At 35.8% G+C, this 14,630-nt stretch overlaps 1 protein-coding gene and 1 pseudogene across 1 annotated transcript in view; both read right to left on the bottom strand.

Annotated features, from left to right (window-relative positions):
• The window catches only part of GANC (glucosidase alpha, neutral C), a 69,323-nt gene that overhangs the window by 32,194 nt on the left and 22,499 nt on the right, over window positions 1–14,630 (bottom strand). The window contains exons 6-10 of the mRNA XM_090270472.1: window positions 11,239–11,281; window positions 7,270–7,336; window positions 5,807–5,903; window positions 4,614–4,794; window positions 4,238–4,391 (exon numbers count right to left, since the gene is read on the bottom strand). Coding sequence (XP_090126598.1) covers window positions 4,238–4,391; window positions 4,614–4,794; window positions 5,807–5,903; window positions 7,270–7,336; window positions 11,239–11,281 — 542 coding nt within the window. The remainder of the gene's footprint in view (window positions 1–4,237; window positions 4,392–4,613; window positions 4,795–5,806; window positions 5,904–7,269; window positions 7,337–11,238; window positions 11,282–14,630) is intronic.
• On the bottom strand, window positions 8,193–8,709 carry LOC150016343 (small ribosomal subunit protein eS17 pseudogene; annotated as a pseudogene).

The following is a 14,630-nucleotide window of genomic DNA, read 5'->3' as shown; positions in this document are numbered from 1 at the left end:
TCTGGTCAACCACTTGCATGACCTTTTCCCCCTCCTAAAATCTCACTAAAATCAGAGGAAAGAAAAGAAAAAACAAAGCCACAAGAACAAAGAGAACACAATTCTGGAAGGCAGCCAGCAGGAGGGTATGGTGACTGTTGAGCAAAGCCAGGGAATTCTCACTGGAGTGCTTGTGATGGGACTACTAATGAGAAGGGCTCATCCTTGCTGCCAGAATATGAACAGACAGGAGAATCCTCCTTTCCATTCTCAATGCTAGCGTAAGACTCATCAGGCACATAGAGCTTCCATGGCAGAGACTTATTCTTACAGATATCGAAGGATCATGCATTTGAATAAAGCATCCAAAATTAGAGGGACCCATATAAGGAAATAGAATAAAATGATCTCTGAGAAAAGAGGGAGAATGTAAGGAACCAAAGGTAACATCAAATCATTATCATTGGTATCTCCAGGGAGATAACAAAAGACATTATGCCCATAAAATAAAACTAAGATAGCATAAAACAAGTATAAGATATTAGAAACAAGGAATAATAATCAGTTTGTTAGAAATTAGAAGTATGATAGCATAAATGGAAGGCCTAAAAGATAAAATTGAGAAAATTGCTCAGAAAATAGACAAAAATGAGGAGGAAGATTATTAAATCTGTAGAGTAGAAACAGAAAATGGAAGGAAAGAAATCTGGGCTGTAGGGTGGCTGAGCCACCTGGGTGATTTGATGTTTCACAAAAAAACTCTGCACAAGACATGATGCATGAGCAGGTGCGTTGTCGTGATGAAGCTGCCAATCACCAGTTTCCCATAGCTGCGGCCTTCTGAATCATCTGAATAGTTTTCATGGAGGAATGTTCAGGTTTAATGCAAAATCTGATGCACATTAGTTGCTCTACTCATTCAGTCATTTTGAATGTGATGGACACACAGTACAAATGATCGCTCAATGGCGTTTACTGCTCCCACTGACTGGTACAGTGAACTCATCATTGTTCACACATGTGTCTTCCAGTCCACTCTCGTTGGCTGCCTGGTTACATCGATATCACACAAACTGTTCTTGTTATAGTAACAATGGTTGGACTTTTTCCAGAAAGACTTCATATATATGTACACACAGAGAATGATTGGTTGATTTAAAGGAACTGGTTCATGTGATCATGGCAGCTGACAACTCTGAATTTTGTAGAGTTAGCTGATAGGCTAGAGACCCAAGGAAGAATCGAAGTTGCAGCTTGGATATGAAGGCAGTCTGACATTCCTGTAGGGGACCTCATTCCTTTTCTCTTAAGACTTTTTTCAAATGATTAGATGAAGCACACCCACATTATGGCAAGTAACTTGTTTTACTCCCACTGATTTAACTGTCAATCGCATCTAAAAATACCTTCATAGTGACATCTAGACTAGAGTTTAACCAAATATCTGGGTACCATGACCTAGGCAAGCTGACACATAAAGTTAACCATCACATTGGGTGATATGGTAAGTCTATATTTAGCTTTTTGAGGAACTGCTGAATTATTTCTATAGCAGCTGAACAATTTTATGTTCCCCCAGCAACATATGAGTTTTTAATTTCTCCACATCCTATCAACACTTATTATTTTCCAGTTTTTTGATTTAGTCACTTTATTTTATTATTTTTTTTTTAATTTTTTTATTTTGGTTTTTCAATTACAGTTGTCCCCTTTTCCCCCAATTTCTCTCCCCCACCCAACCCACCCCCTCTCCCACAATCATATCCCTCCCCGTTGTCCATGTCCATGAGTCTTTCATACAGGCTCTTTAATTAAACCCTTCCCTTACTTATCCCCCTTCTCTCCCTCCCCCCTATTGACTGCTATTCTGCTCTTTGTTCTATTTAGTTCCTTTGTTTGTGTTGTTCTTTAGTTTCCTGTATTAGGTGATATCATATGGTATTTTTCTTTCTTTGCCTGGCTTATTTCACTAAGCATAATTCTCTCTAGTTCCATCCATGTTGTTGCAAATGGCAGGAGTTCCTTCTTTCTTTCTGCTACATAGTATTCCATTGTGTAAATGTACCACAGTTTTTTGATCCACTCATCTACAGATGGGCACTTAGGTTGTTTCCAGCACTTAGCTATTGTAAACAGTGCTGCAATGAACATAGGGGTGCATAAGTTCTTTTGAATTGGGGTTTCAAGATTCTTCGGGTATAATCCTAGTAGTGGAGTCATTGGTTCAAAAGGCAGTTCCATTTTTAATCTTTTGAGGTAATTCCATACTGTTCTCCATAGTGGCTGCACCAGTCTGCATTCCCACCAACAGTGCAGTAGGGTTCCCGTTTCTCCACATCCTCGCCAGCACTTGTTGCTTGTTGATTTGTTGATGATGGCCATTCTGACTGGTGTAAAATGGTTGATTTAGTCACTTTAGAGGGTAGGGAATGGTATCTCATTCTCATTTTCCTAATGACTAATACGTTGAGTATTTTTTCATGTGCTTGGTAATCCATTTCTATATCTTTTTTTGGAGAAATGTCTATTTAAGTCCTTTGCTCATTTTAGAATAGGGTTGTCTTTTTGTTGTTGAGCTGTCAGAGTTCTTTATATATTCTGGATATTGACACTTACCAAATATATGATTTGCAAATATTTTCTCCAATTCTGTAGGTTGCCTTTTTACTTCAAAAATTTTAAATTTTAACAAAGTCCAACTTATTTATTTTTTCTTCTTTTGCTCATGATTTTGTCATATCTAAGAGTCTGTTGCCAAATCCAAGGTCATAAAGATGTACCCATTTTATGGTATTAGCTCTTGTATTTATGTAGATCCGTTTTGAGTTACTTTTTTGTGTATGGTGTGAGGTAGGGTTCCAAGTTCATTCTTTTGCATGTGGATATCCAGTTGTCCCAGTAGCATGTGTTTAAGAGACTTTTTTTTCTCATTGAATGGTAGTGAACCTTTGTTGAAAATCAATTGGCCAGTGATGTATGGGTTTATTTCTAGAGTTTATTCCTATTCCACTGGTCTATATGTCTATCTGTATCCCAGTACCATATTCTCTGGATCATTTTAACTTTGTAGTAATTTTTGAAATTGGGAAGTATGAGTCTTCCAACTTTCATTTCTTTCTTTTTTTTTCAGGATTGTTTGGTTATTTAGGGTCCTTTGCAATTCCATATGACTTTGAAGATCAGCTTTTCTATTTCTTTAAAAATGGCTATTGAAATTTTGGTAGGGATTGAATGAATGTATAGATTGCTTTCAGCAGTACTGCCATCTTAACACCATTAAGTCTTCCAATCCATGAACATGGGGTGTATTTCCATACTTAAGCCTTCTTTAATTTCTTTCAGTAATATTTTTTATTTTTCAGTTTACAGTCTTTTACCTCCTTGGTTAAATTTATTCCTAAGTATTTTATTCTTTTGGATGTTATTGTAAATGAAATTGTTATCTCCATTTCTTTTTTAGATTGTTCATTGCTGGTGTATAAAAACACAACTGATTTTGTGTGTTGATCATGTACCCTGCAACTATGGCAAATTTGTTTATTAGCTCTATTAGTTTTTGTGTGGATTCTTGGGATTTTCTAACATACAGGATCACATTATCTGCAAATAGAGATAATTTCACTTCTTCCTTTCCAGTTTGGATGCCTTTTTATTTCTTTTTCTAGCGTAATTGCCCTGGCTGAACTTCCAGTACAGTGTCAATAGCAGTGGTGAAAATGGGCAGTCTTGTCTCGCTTCTGAAATTAGGGCATGCTTGCAGCCTTTCACCATTGAATATGATGTTAGCTATGGGTTTTTCATAAATGTCTTTTGTCATGTTGAGAAAGTTTCCTTCTATTTTCAGTCTTCTGAGTATATTTATCACAAAGTAGTGTTGTATTTTGTCAAATGCTTTTTCTGCACCAATTGAAGTACAGAAATTATTATATATTTTAAAGATAAAATGCTTTAAAGCTAAAGCCAGTGGTATATTTTAACAGAGAAGAGAACATAGAAAAGGTTGGGATACTGGGTATCCGCAATAAAGACATAGAAAGCCCAGGGCTTAAAGGCTCCAAGGAAGGCAAAAGGCAAGTATTATGGAGAGGTCTAGGCAAGTTGAATGGATTGAGAGTGAGAGAACTGCTTGCTTCTTAAACTTTGGGCAAGTTGTTTATGAATTATATATGGTGTGCAATAAATGTTAATTTGTAGTGATGATACATGGGATAGAGGAACTATAATGGAACAAGAAATGGGCACTTCCGCATGCAAGTACCTGTAAGGGATGAGTACTGCTTGAAGACGTCAGAAGGTGTAGGCCCTGTCAGCAGGAAAACATCAATGATTCCACTCTCTGACATCCAATGTACATCAGTCCGAGATTGGTCCTTTTGTTTAGCAGCATCTGGGCCCATCTGGGTCACTGTGTCCTGGAAAATAAATGGAATGAAGATTTGAAAAATTTCCTTGTATTCTACAACATCCAACCACATGGTAGTAACAGTCTGTTCCTTTTGTACATACTATTAAGTTCCACTGATTATACTGCAAAGATTTGTGGCAGAGAACTGCCACTACAAAGCCCAGAGATATGACTGCACCTTACTAGTTCTGTCTTGTAAGTATACATGCAGCCATGGTCCATAGCTTACCTTTACTGCAGGCTCTGTATTGATTTCCACCAGTGTTTCTGAGGAATTCAGCCAAAAAATGCCAACAGTCCTGCCTAGTTTGTGCGCCAAGAGATAAGGCACTGAACCATAAATGCCCATTTTGTTATGTATTTTATATCCATAGACATCCAGGTTATAAAGACGGTAAGCCTCCCCCTCACTGAAACACACAAGAAAAATTATCAATTACCATCGCAAATATAATGAATAATATAGCTCCATTTGCCCTTGCACTTGGATCCTATGTATCATTCAAGGCTCAACTTTACCACTTTCCTAAAGGTTTTTGATCCAACCTGAGTGAATGTGATCCTCCTCCTTTCATTGCTTTGGCATCCTCTCAATTGGGAGGCATAGTCTCATCTTTTCTGAATATCACTGTGAGGTCAGGACTGTTCCTATGAATCCTCCACAAGAGCAAGCATACAATATGTGTCTTTGACACACTTTGTGAGTATTTCTCTGTTGCTTAAACAAAATGGTAGTGTGTTAACATGCTGACACAGTGCTGAATAGGGAAAAAATCAGGACCTGAACTGGGGAGCAGAGCCTAGAGCTCAGGTTGGTGTGAGCAGCATGGTTTCTGAAGCACTTGTCACTATGCCTCCCTGTCATGTAAACAGCATCTGAACCTGGAAAACTTGGTCAGACTCTGTTTCTCATTGGTTTTGCTTCCAGTTAGTCCTATGCCTCCAGCATTTATGTGTCAGTAGTGTTAGTTTGAATGATCTCCCTGAGGGACTCAAAGGTGATATGAAATGCCACACTTTTCCATTCTCTGACTCACTGTTATTTCATGGTAAAAGCCTTTTTCTAGGTCAGTGTTTTTCACAGTGCATTCTCCCAGGTTCCCACAGAAAGGCCTTGAGAGGTGAAAGCAAAACTCAGGAAGTGGTGTGATGAAAATCTCCCCACCCTTTCAACCACAGCAGTACTATATTTTTTACTTCCTTTATATTTTTAGGTTCAACATTACAGTTTTTATAATTGTCTAGCTTTTGCCAAAAAATAAAATAAAAATTGAAAATCACTTCTTTGAGTGATCATTCAGGGAAGGTTCTTAAAGATCTTTGAGCAATATCAAGGAGGAAAAGGCTAGGCACATATTATTAGCACTGGTTCAGACAGCCCCCCTATTTGCCTTTCCCATAACATTCTTGTTTTCACTTTACCCAGTATTTTTAAGTTGGTGTGATTCTGCATGTTGCGGGATCCCATAGAGATGCTCAAATCCATGCAAGGAGAAATCCAAACCAATGGAGGCAGGACCTGCAGGGACCAGGATATTGACTGAATTTTGCCTTCAGTGGGACAATCAATTAAAGAGATTCAGTTAACTATGAGTGTAGCAAGATGACTAGAGATCTAGAGATCTGAGCTTTCCCTGATCAATCAGCAAATCATGTGTGCTGACTCTCTGTAAGATGCTATATTCAGGTGTTGTGGGGATACAAAAATGCGAGAGGCAAAATTCTGGTCACTTATTGTCATATTACGCTTACCTACTAGGTGCAGAAGCTCTTTTTGTCCTCATTTATAGTAAATCTCTTTCTTTTGGTAAAATATGGCTACAAAGTTTTAGATTTCTTTATCTAAACTTTTCTAAAATATGTTACATACTCCTTGTTTTAGGAAGCAAAGGATATTGAGCATTTTAATCTTTGTGAAATGAAAGAGTGGGTATCTTCTGCCTGATTGTTTATTTTGACTGTGTCCAGGGACTAGAATATATTCTGGCTCCTCAGAATACCCTGATTGTAAACACATAAATTTTCTTTAACCGAAGACTAAATCCTTTATTTAACAATTATTTTAGAGAGATGGAAAAAATGCAACTAACTGAAGAGATAACATAGCCTTAAATTCATTCTTCAGTTAAAGTATTTGACCTCAAACGATTCTTATTTGCAGGAGTTTATGGAACAAGGGTGCTATAGAAAAATTAAAAAAAAACTATGCTGTTACGGAAAGAAGTCTGAGGGTCCCCTTGCTTATAAATGTTGGGCGCATTGTCAATCCTGATCCTATACTAAGCTATAGATATAGATGCTAGAACAGGGATTCTCAAGGAATTAGGGAGGGTCTGTCATTCTAAAGAGTAGGGAGGATGAAGGAAAAAAGTATTTTTTCCAACTACATAAGCCCCAAGTATCTGAAAGGCATCTCCTAAAGATACAAACTACACACACATACATACACCCATACTACGCCTAAGGAGAAATATCACAGATGGGCATATGATGCTCATGTGAATGATGGGGAGGCCTGGATAAGGTTGAGAACTACTGGCTTGGAATAATGGGGCTAATAAGCTCTAGAACTTGTTTTCTTATCACTTGATTCTCATAAAAATAGAATGTGGAACTTGCAGCTATCTGATATACTGGATAGTGCAAACAGTATGTTGATCTAGGCCCCACCATGATGTCAATACTTCTTCTACACTCCCCACAAAAGGCATATAATTACTTCTTTGTTGCAACACATTATTGAAGAACAGGAGACTTAAATCTGAGATTTCTGTTCATCTTACAGAAGTCACCTGTTTAGGTGCCAAAGCTCCAGGGACTTTTGGACAGAGATATTTAGTATTTTGTAAAGATCTGTTTTAGCACTACACCAGTTTCAACTTTACCATTAACTTTGACATCCACAAATTTTCCAAATTTCTCCTCCCACAGGCCCAGATCCTCTTGATTTTCCTGTTGGCACAAAAAGGGAAGCAAACTAAGTTTATACATTGCAACAGATTTGATTATCACAATAGCACATTTTATTTGGGTTACTAAAAAATTAGACTGAAAAAACGATTTCATCTTTTAAGACCACTTTTTGATGTCAGTATATTTAACAAGTTAGATTTGTATCCTATATAAATGTCAGTAATCATCCTTATGAACTTCAGCTGACAGGAAGATTTCTTTTGTTGGTAAAACACACATAACATAAAATTTATCATTTTAACCATTTTAAGTAGTATTAAAAACATTTATATTGGCTTTCTTTATTGTGCAAAATCTTTTTTAGTTTGATGTAGTCCCATTTGTTTATTTTTTGTTTCCCTTGCCTGAGGAGATATATCAGAAAAATATATTGCTAAGAGAAATGACAGACGTTTTACTGCTTATGTTTTCTTTTAGAATTGTTATGGTTTTGAGTCTTCATTTAAGTCTTTAATCCATTTTCAATTTATTCCTGTATATGGTGGTCTAGTTTTATTTTTTTGCAAGTATCTGTCCTATTTTCCCAGCACCGTATACTGACTAGTTTGTCTTTACCGCACTGTATATTCTTGCCTCCTTTGTCAAATATTAATTGACCATACAGATGTGGGTTTATTGCTGGACTCTGTTCTCTTCCACTGATGTATGTGTGGGTTCTTATGCCAGTATCATGCTGTTTCAGTTAGTATGGCCTTGTAGTAGAGTTTACTTACTATGAGATATGGGATACCTCCGACTTTGTTCTTCTTTCTCAATATCGCTGAAGCTATTCAGTTTTGTGTGTGTGTGTGGTTCCATATTAATTTTTGTATTACTTGATCTAGTTTTGTCGTTGCTATTCTGACAGATTGTGTTGAATCTGTTGATTGCTTTGGGTAGTATGGACTCTTTTTTTGGTTATTGGTGGTTTATTGACAATATTACAGCACAGTAGAAAGATCCAAATGGCTCCACATGGTGTTTTGAAATTCATCCCAACTGTAGAACAAGTGACCTGCAGGCTGGACAGGCTGCCAAAGTCCAAGAGCTTCAGCATTTTCCTGGTGTCAGGATCAATTTCAATGATCTCCTGATCCAGGGCTGAGTCCGCAGGAACATAGTTCTCTCTCCTTTCTCTCTCCTATTCCTGCAGCTTGATGGAGATAACTCTGACAGGGGCTTCTCTGAATCCACTTCATCAGATGTGTAACACAGCCCACTATCTTGTTTCAGAGGTTCCTGCTGAGGATAATGGCAGTCTCCTCGCACACATGCTCAGTTGCTGGTGTGAAAGTCATTGCCCAGGTGCATGTAATACTTCTCAATGATGACCTGGGTGCCCTCTTCATGGTCTTGGTGCAAACACTGCCCATCATGGTGGGTCCTTGGTGAAAAAGCAGTGTGGACATTCTAATGATGTTAATTCTTCCTATCCTGGAATATAGAGTATGCTTCCATTTACTTGTATCTTCTTTGATTTTTTTTCTTCAGTGTCTTATAATTTTCCAAGTACAGGTCTTTTACTGCTTGGTTAAATTTATTCCTACGTATTTTACCTAATGTTTTTGGTGCAATTTAAATGGGATTGTTTTCTTAGTATCCCTTTCTGCTATAGTTCATTATCAGTACAGGGTGGGGCAAAAGAAGGTTTACAGTTATGAATACCTAAAACACAGAGGGTTTTATTATTATTAATTATTGTATTATTTTTCATACAAACTGTAAACCTATCTTTGCCCCACACTATATATATAAAAGTTTACCCATTCATTAACTTTGTATCCTGCTACTTTACTGAATTCATTTATTAGTTCTAGTAGTTTTTTGGTGGAGTCTTTAGAGTTCTCTCTACATAATACAATATCATGCCCTTTGCAAATAGTGATAGTTTTAGTTCTTGCCTTTCCAATCTGGATGCCTTTTATTTCTTCCTCTTGTCTTATTGCTGTGGGTGAGACTTGCAGTACTAAGTTGAATAGGAGTGGTGATAGTGGACATCCCTGTCTTTTTCATGATATTAAGAGAAATGCCTTTATTATGTTGAGGTATATTCCCTGTACTCCCACTTTGCTGGTTTTTTAAAATCATAAATGGGTGCTGAATTTTATCAAATGCTTTTTCTGTGTCTATTGACCTGATCATATGACTTTTCAAAGAACCAGCTCTTGGCTTTGCTGATCTTTTGTAATATTTTGTAGTTTCTATGTCATTTATTTTCACTCTAACCTTTATTATTTCCTTCCTTCTACTCACTTTGGGCTTTATAGTACTTTTTATAATTCCTTTAGATGTAAAGTTAGATTGTTTATTTGAGATTATTTTTGTTTCTTGAGGTAGGCTTGTATTGCTATGAATTTCCCTGTTAGCACTGCTTTCTCTGTATCCCATATGTTTTGGGTTGTTGTGTGTTCATTTTCATTTGTCTCAAGGTATCTTTTGATTTCTTCTTTGATATAATTGTTGACACATTCATTGTTTAGTAACATATTATTTAGCCACATTCAAATTCTTATTGTAGGGATTATTATTCTGGGGTCTATGGATGAGCTTTAGAGTTTGTGAACTCCCTCAAACAATATGAAAAATTTTTTTTCTATAGAGATGATTTACAGCTTTCATCAGATTCTTGCAAGGGGTTCTGTGACTCAAAACCACTGTCTAAACTATCTAGTTAGAGGTCTCCCAAAAGCTGATTTGACACATTGTCACAAAATTGTGTAAGACTATGTCTTAGTTGTTTTTATCTTCTCTGTTTAAAATGAAAAAGAATTCTCTGTTATACTCAGCAGTATGGCTGAGTGCTCAAAAGGAAGAAGAATTTGTCTTTATTGCACTGGAAAAAAACTCATCATTCCTGGTGGCCATAGATACTTCAGGGCTTCTTTAAAGGTGCATGTGGCTTTGGATGAAGAGAAGATTTCTAAAATGTCCATTTTCCATAATTTGGCCAAAATAATCTTTTAAAAATAGAAATCAGAACATATATCTCTGCTTCTTAAAACCTTTCCACAGTTTTCCTTTGCTCGTAGGTTAAAGTCCAAAAAGGTTAACATAAATTAGAAGAATGTAAGTAACTGCACGTTAATAGGGGGATTTGATTTGTTCAATGATACATCACTAATTATTTGCACAGTGCCTGGGATAGAAGAGGCACTATTAAATGTTTGTTGACTCAAAGAATTATTACAAGACTCTCATCAGAACTGCCTCTATCTCTTTAGCCTTGTTACACAGCACCCTTTCCTTTGCTGTCCTTTCTCCTGCTAAAAGTTATATGTGTGTGTGTATGTATGTATGTATGTATGTATGCATGTATTTAATTTCTTCAAATGTGCTTCTCTGTACCTAAAGATCTTTGAATATGCAATTCCCTTTAGCTGGAATGTGCTTTTCTCAACTTTTGGACTAGCTACTGTATCCTCATGCATTAATTTCAACTTTAACATGCTTTCCTTCAGGAGGTCTTTCCTGACCCTCATCTTGGTCAAGCTCCTTGCTGTAATCTCCTAGAGTACCATTTTGTAACAGTCTTCTTGCTTGGAATTAGTTAGTGGGTGTCTTTCCCAATAGATTCTAAGTTTTATGAAGACACAGGATTTGTTTTATTTACTGCTCACTCCCCTTGCCTAGTATTTTTTTGTGTTTTGTGGCTGGCACAAGGCAGGCACTCAAGAATTACCTGTTTTATGAAAATAAATAAATACATGAATGAACAAATGAATTAAAGAATGACTGAGAAGGTAAGATAAGCAGAAGAGACAGGTGGCCCCATTTATACATTGTAGAGAATTTATCAAGTACCCATCTGTAGAAGAAGAGAAGAACAGAACACATTTTATGCCATACAGTGATAATGAAGGTGAAAATGATAAAAAAAATACAAATTGCTCAATCAAGATTACCTTGAAGGTGTCAGTTGATGCATCCTCTTTTTCTCTGGTAGCTCTGTTTTAATATAAATAAAATTATTTCACACATAGCAAGAATGACGGAATTTTGTTTGATGATAAAGATTTTCATAACCAACTTTTGAGACTTTATGAACTATATCCTTTAATTTATTAAAATAACCTTACTATAAAAATAAAAATACGTTTATGAAATGGAACATTTATTATGAACATTAAACCAATAGCTTGGTTTCTTATGCTTAGATATATTTGAATTTTCTTATTAACTTAAAAAAATACCTTCATCAGTTTTTTATTATAAATATAATACATACTCATAGTATTTAAACAAGTATAAGCAAGGTAGAACACAGCTCCCCTCACACAGTGTTAGTTACTGCAGTACAGAGCAGCATAATGCACTGCCTTCCAAAATGAAAGTGACAACTTACTCTATCTCCTACAGTTGTGTTTGAGTGCTCATTTCTCCCTGTTCTTCACAGTACTGAACTTCATAGATTTTTAGACCTTTGTCAATCTATACTTTTAGAAAAGATAATGCATTTCAATTTGAATTTCTATCATTAATAATGTAGACTATCTTTTTATACATTAAATAGTATTTCTATTTCTTCTGTGAATTGTCTGTTCATTATACATTAATTTTTTCTTTAGTATAAAATACAGCATGCATATAGAAGAGTAAACAATGTATATGCAGACTTTAGAGAATAACACTAAAGGGAACAACTATGAACCCACCAGTAAGCATAAGCAATGCAAATGACTTGTTCCTTTGGATTCCCGTGCACCTCTCTTCAAATGTATCTATTTCCTTCCCTCACCCTTCAGAGGTAACCACTTCACTAGATTTTGCATGACATTATTTTCTTGCTGTTTTTTATAGTATTGCCACTAATGTATGAATCCCCAAACATACATTACTTAGTTTAACCTTTAAAAAATGTTCATACAAATAGAGATACACTGTATGTATTCTTTTGGACGTATCTTTTAAACTCAGTATCAAAATTCTGATATTCATCATATTAATATGCAGTACTGCAGTTTGTATCACTATTTTTTTATCTGCTTGTTGTTTTCTAATTGATTTGTATATGTTCTTTCGGCATTGTGCATATTAGCTTTTGACTTCTTATATAGGTTAAAATTTTACGGTGAAATTTAAGATAACTGGCATGTTGCCTTTTCATTTTTTAAAATTACTAAACTTTATCTTTGGAGCACTTTTAGGTTCACAGCAAAACTGAGCAAAAAAACGCAGAGTTCCCTATACCTACTGCCTCCACACAACCACAACCTCTCCCCTGTCAACATCTTGCACCTGAGTGGTCCATGTGTTACATTTGATGAACCCTCATTGGCACAGCATTATCACCCGAAGTCCATAGTTTAATCAGGGCTCACTCTTGGTATTGTACAGTCTGTGGGTTTTGAGAAATGTATGCTGCCATATATACAGAATTATAGTATCATACTGAGTAGTTTCACTGCCCTAAAAATCTCCTGTACTCTAGTCATCCCTCCCTCCCTCCTCCTCAATCCCTGACAACCACTAATCTTTTTACTATCGCCATAGTTTTGCCTTTTTCAGAGTTTTATATAGTTGGAATCAAAGAGGTTGCATACTTGTAGCCTTTTTCAGATTGGCTTCTTTTACTTAATTAGGTTTCCTTTATGTCCTTTCACAGCTTAACAGTTCATTTCTTCTAGGTGCTAAATAATATCCCAGTGTCTGGATGTAACACAAGTTTATTTATCTGTTGACCTGCTGAAGGACATCTTGGTGGCTTCCAAGTTTTGGCAATTATGAATAAGGCTGCCACAAACATCATGTGCAGGTTTATGTGTGGATGTAAGTTTCCAACTCCTTTGGGTAAATAAGAACATTGTTGAATTGTATGGTAAAAGTATGTACTGTATTGTTTTGTAAGAAACTGTCAAACTGTCTTCCAAAGTGAGCACTTTGTTGTCAGTGTTTTGGCCATTCTAATAGATGTGTAGTGGTATCTTGTTTTAACTTTTAACTCCCTAACGACAGAAGGTGTTGAACATTTTCTCATATGCTTATTTGCCATTTGTATATCATTTTTGGTGAGGTGTCTGTTCAGGTTTTTTATCCATTTTTAAATTAAGTATCTAGTTTCTTATCACTGAATTTTGGAAGTTCTTTGTATATTTGGACAGCAGTCCTTTATCAGATGTGTCTTTTGCAAATATTTCCTCCCAATCTGTGGCTTGTCCTCTCATTTTCTTGATATTGTTTTTCACTTAGCAATAGTTTTTAATTTTGATGAAATCCAACTTAATACTTATTTCTTTCAGAGATCATGTTTTTGATGCTATATCTAAAAAATATTGTCATACCCACAGTCATCCAGGTTTTCTCCTATGTTATCTTCTAGGGGTTTTATAGTTTTGCATTTTATGTTTAAGCCTATCATCCATTTTCAGTTAATTTTTATGAAAGATGTAAGGTTTGTATGTAGATTTTTTTTTTGCATATGGCTGTCCAGTTGTTCCATACTTTTTGTTGAAAAGAATATTTTTGCTCCATTGTATTGCCTTTGCTTCTTAGTCAAAGATGAGTTCACTATATTTATGTGAGTCTATTTTTGGGCTATCTACTTTGTTCCATTGACCTATTTGTTCATTCGCTAATCCCACACTGTATTGATTACAGTAGCTTTATATTAAGTCTTGAAGTAGTATAGCATCGGTCCTCCAACTTAGTTTTCCTTCAACAATGATTTGGTATTCTGGGTCTTTTGCTTCTCCACATAAACCGTAGAATCAGTTTGTCAATATCCACAATATAACTTTCTGTGATTTTGATTGGGATTGTATTGAATCTCTAAGTCAAGTTGGGAAGAACTGATATTTTGATAATATTGAGTCTCCCTATCCACGGACATGGAACATCTTCCCATTTATTTAGTTTTTCTTTGATTGCTTCCTCAGAATTTTGTAGTTTTTCTCATATAGATCTTTTACATATTTTGTTAGATTTATACCTAAATATTTCATTTTTGGGGTGCTAATTAAATGTGGAATTTTAATTTCAAATTCCACTTGGTCATTGCTGGTATGTAGAAAAGCAATTGACTTTTGTACATTAACTTTTTACCCTGCAGCCTTGTAATAACTGATTATTACAAGTATTTGTGTGTGTGTGCCACAGATTTTCCAGACAGTTGTGCCATCTGTGAACAAGAACATTTATTTCTTCCTTCTGATCATGTAAAACATCAATTTCCTTTTCTTATCTTATTGTACTAGCTAGGACTTCCAGTATGATATTGAAAAGTGGTGGTGAGAGGGGACATCTTTGCTTTGTTCCTGAACTTAGTGAAAAAGCTTTGGGTTTCTTACCATTAAATATA

The sequence above is a fragment of the Furipterus horrens genome, unplaced genomic scaffold, assembly GCF_987537825.1.
Source record: "Furipterus horrens unplaced genomic scaffold, mFurHor1.1.pri manual_scaffold_3, whole genome shotgun sequence".
In the NCBI taxonomy this organism is placed as follows: domain Eukaryota; kingdom Metazoa; phylum Chordata; class Mammalia; order Chiroptera; family Furipteridae; genus Furipterus; species Furipterus horrens.
The sequence above is the reverse complement of the archived record's forward strand: the minus strand, read 5'-3'. Positions and strand labels throughout refer to the sequence as shown.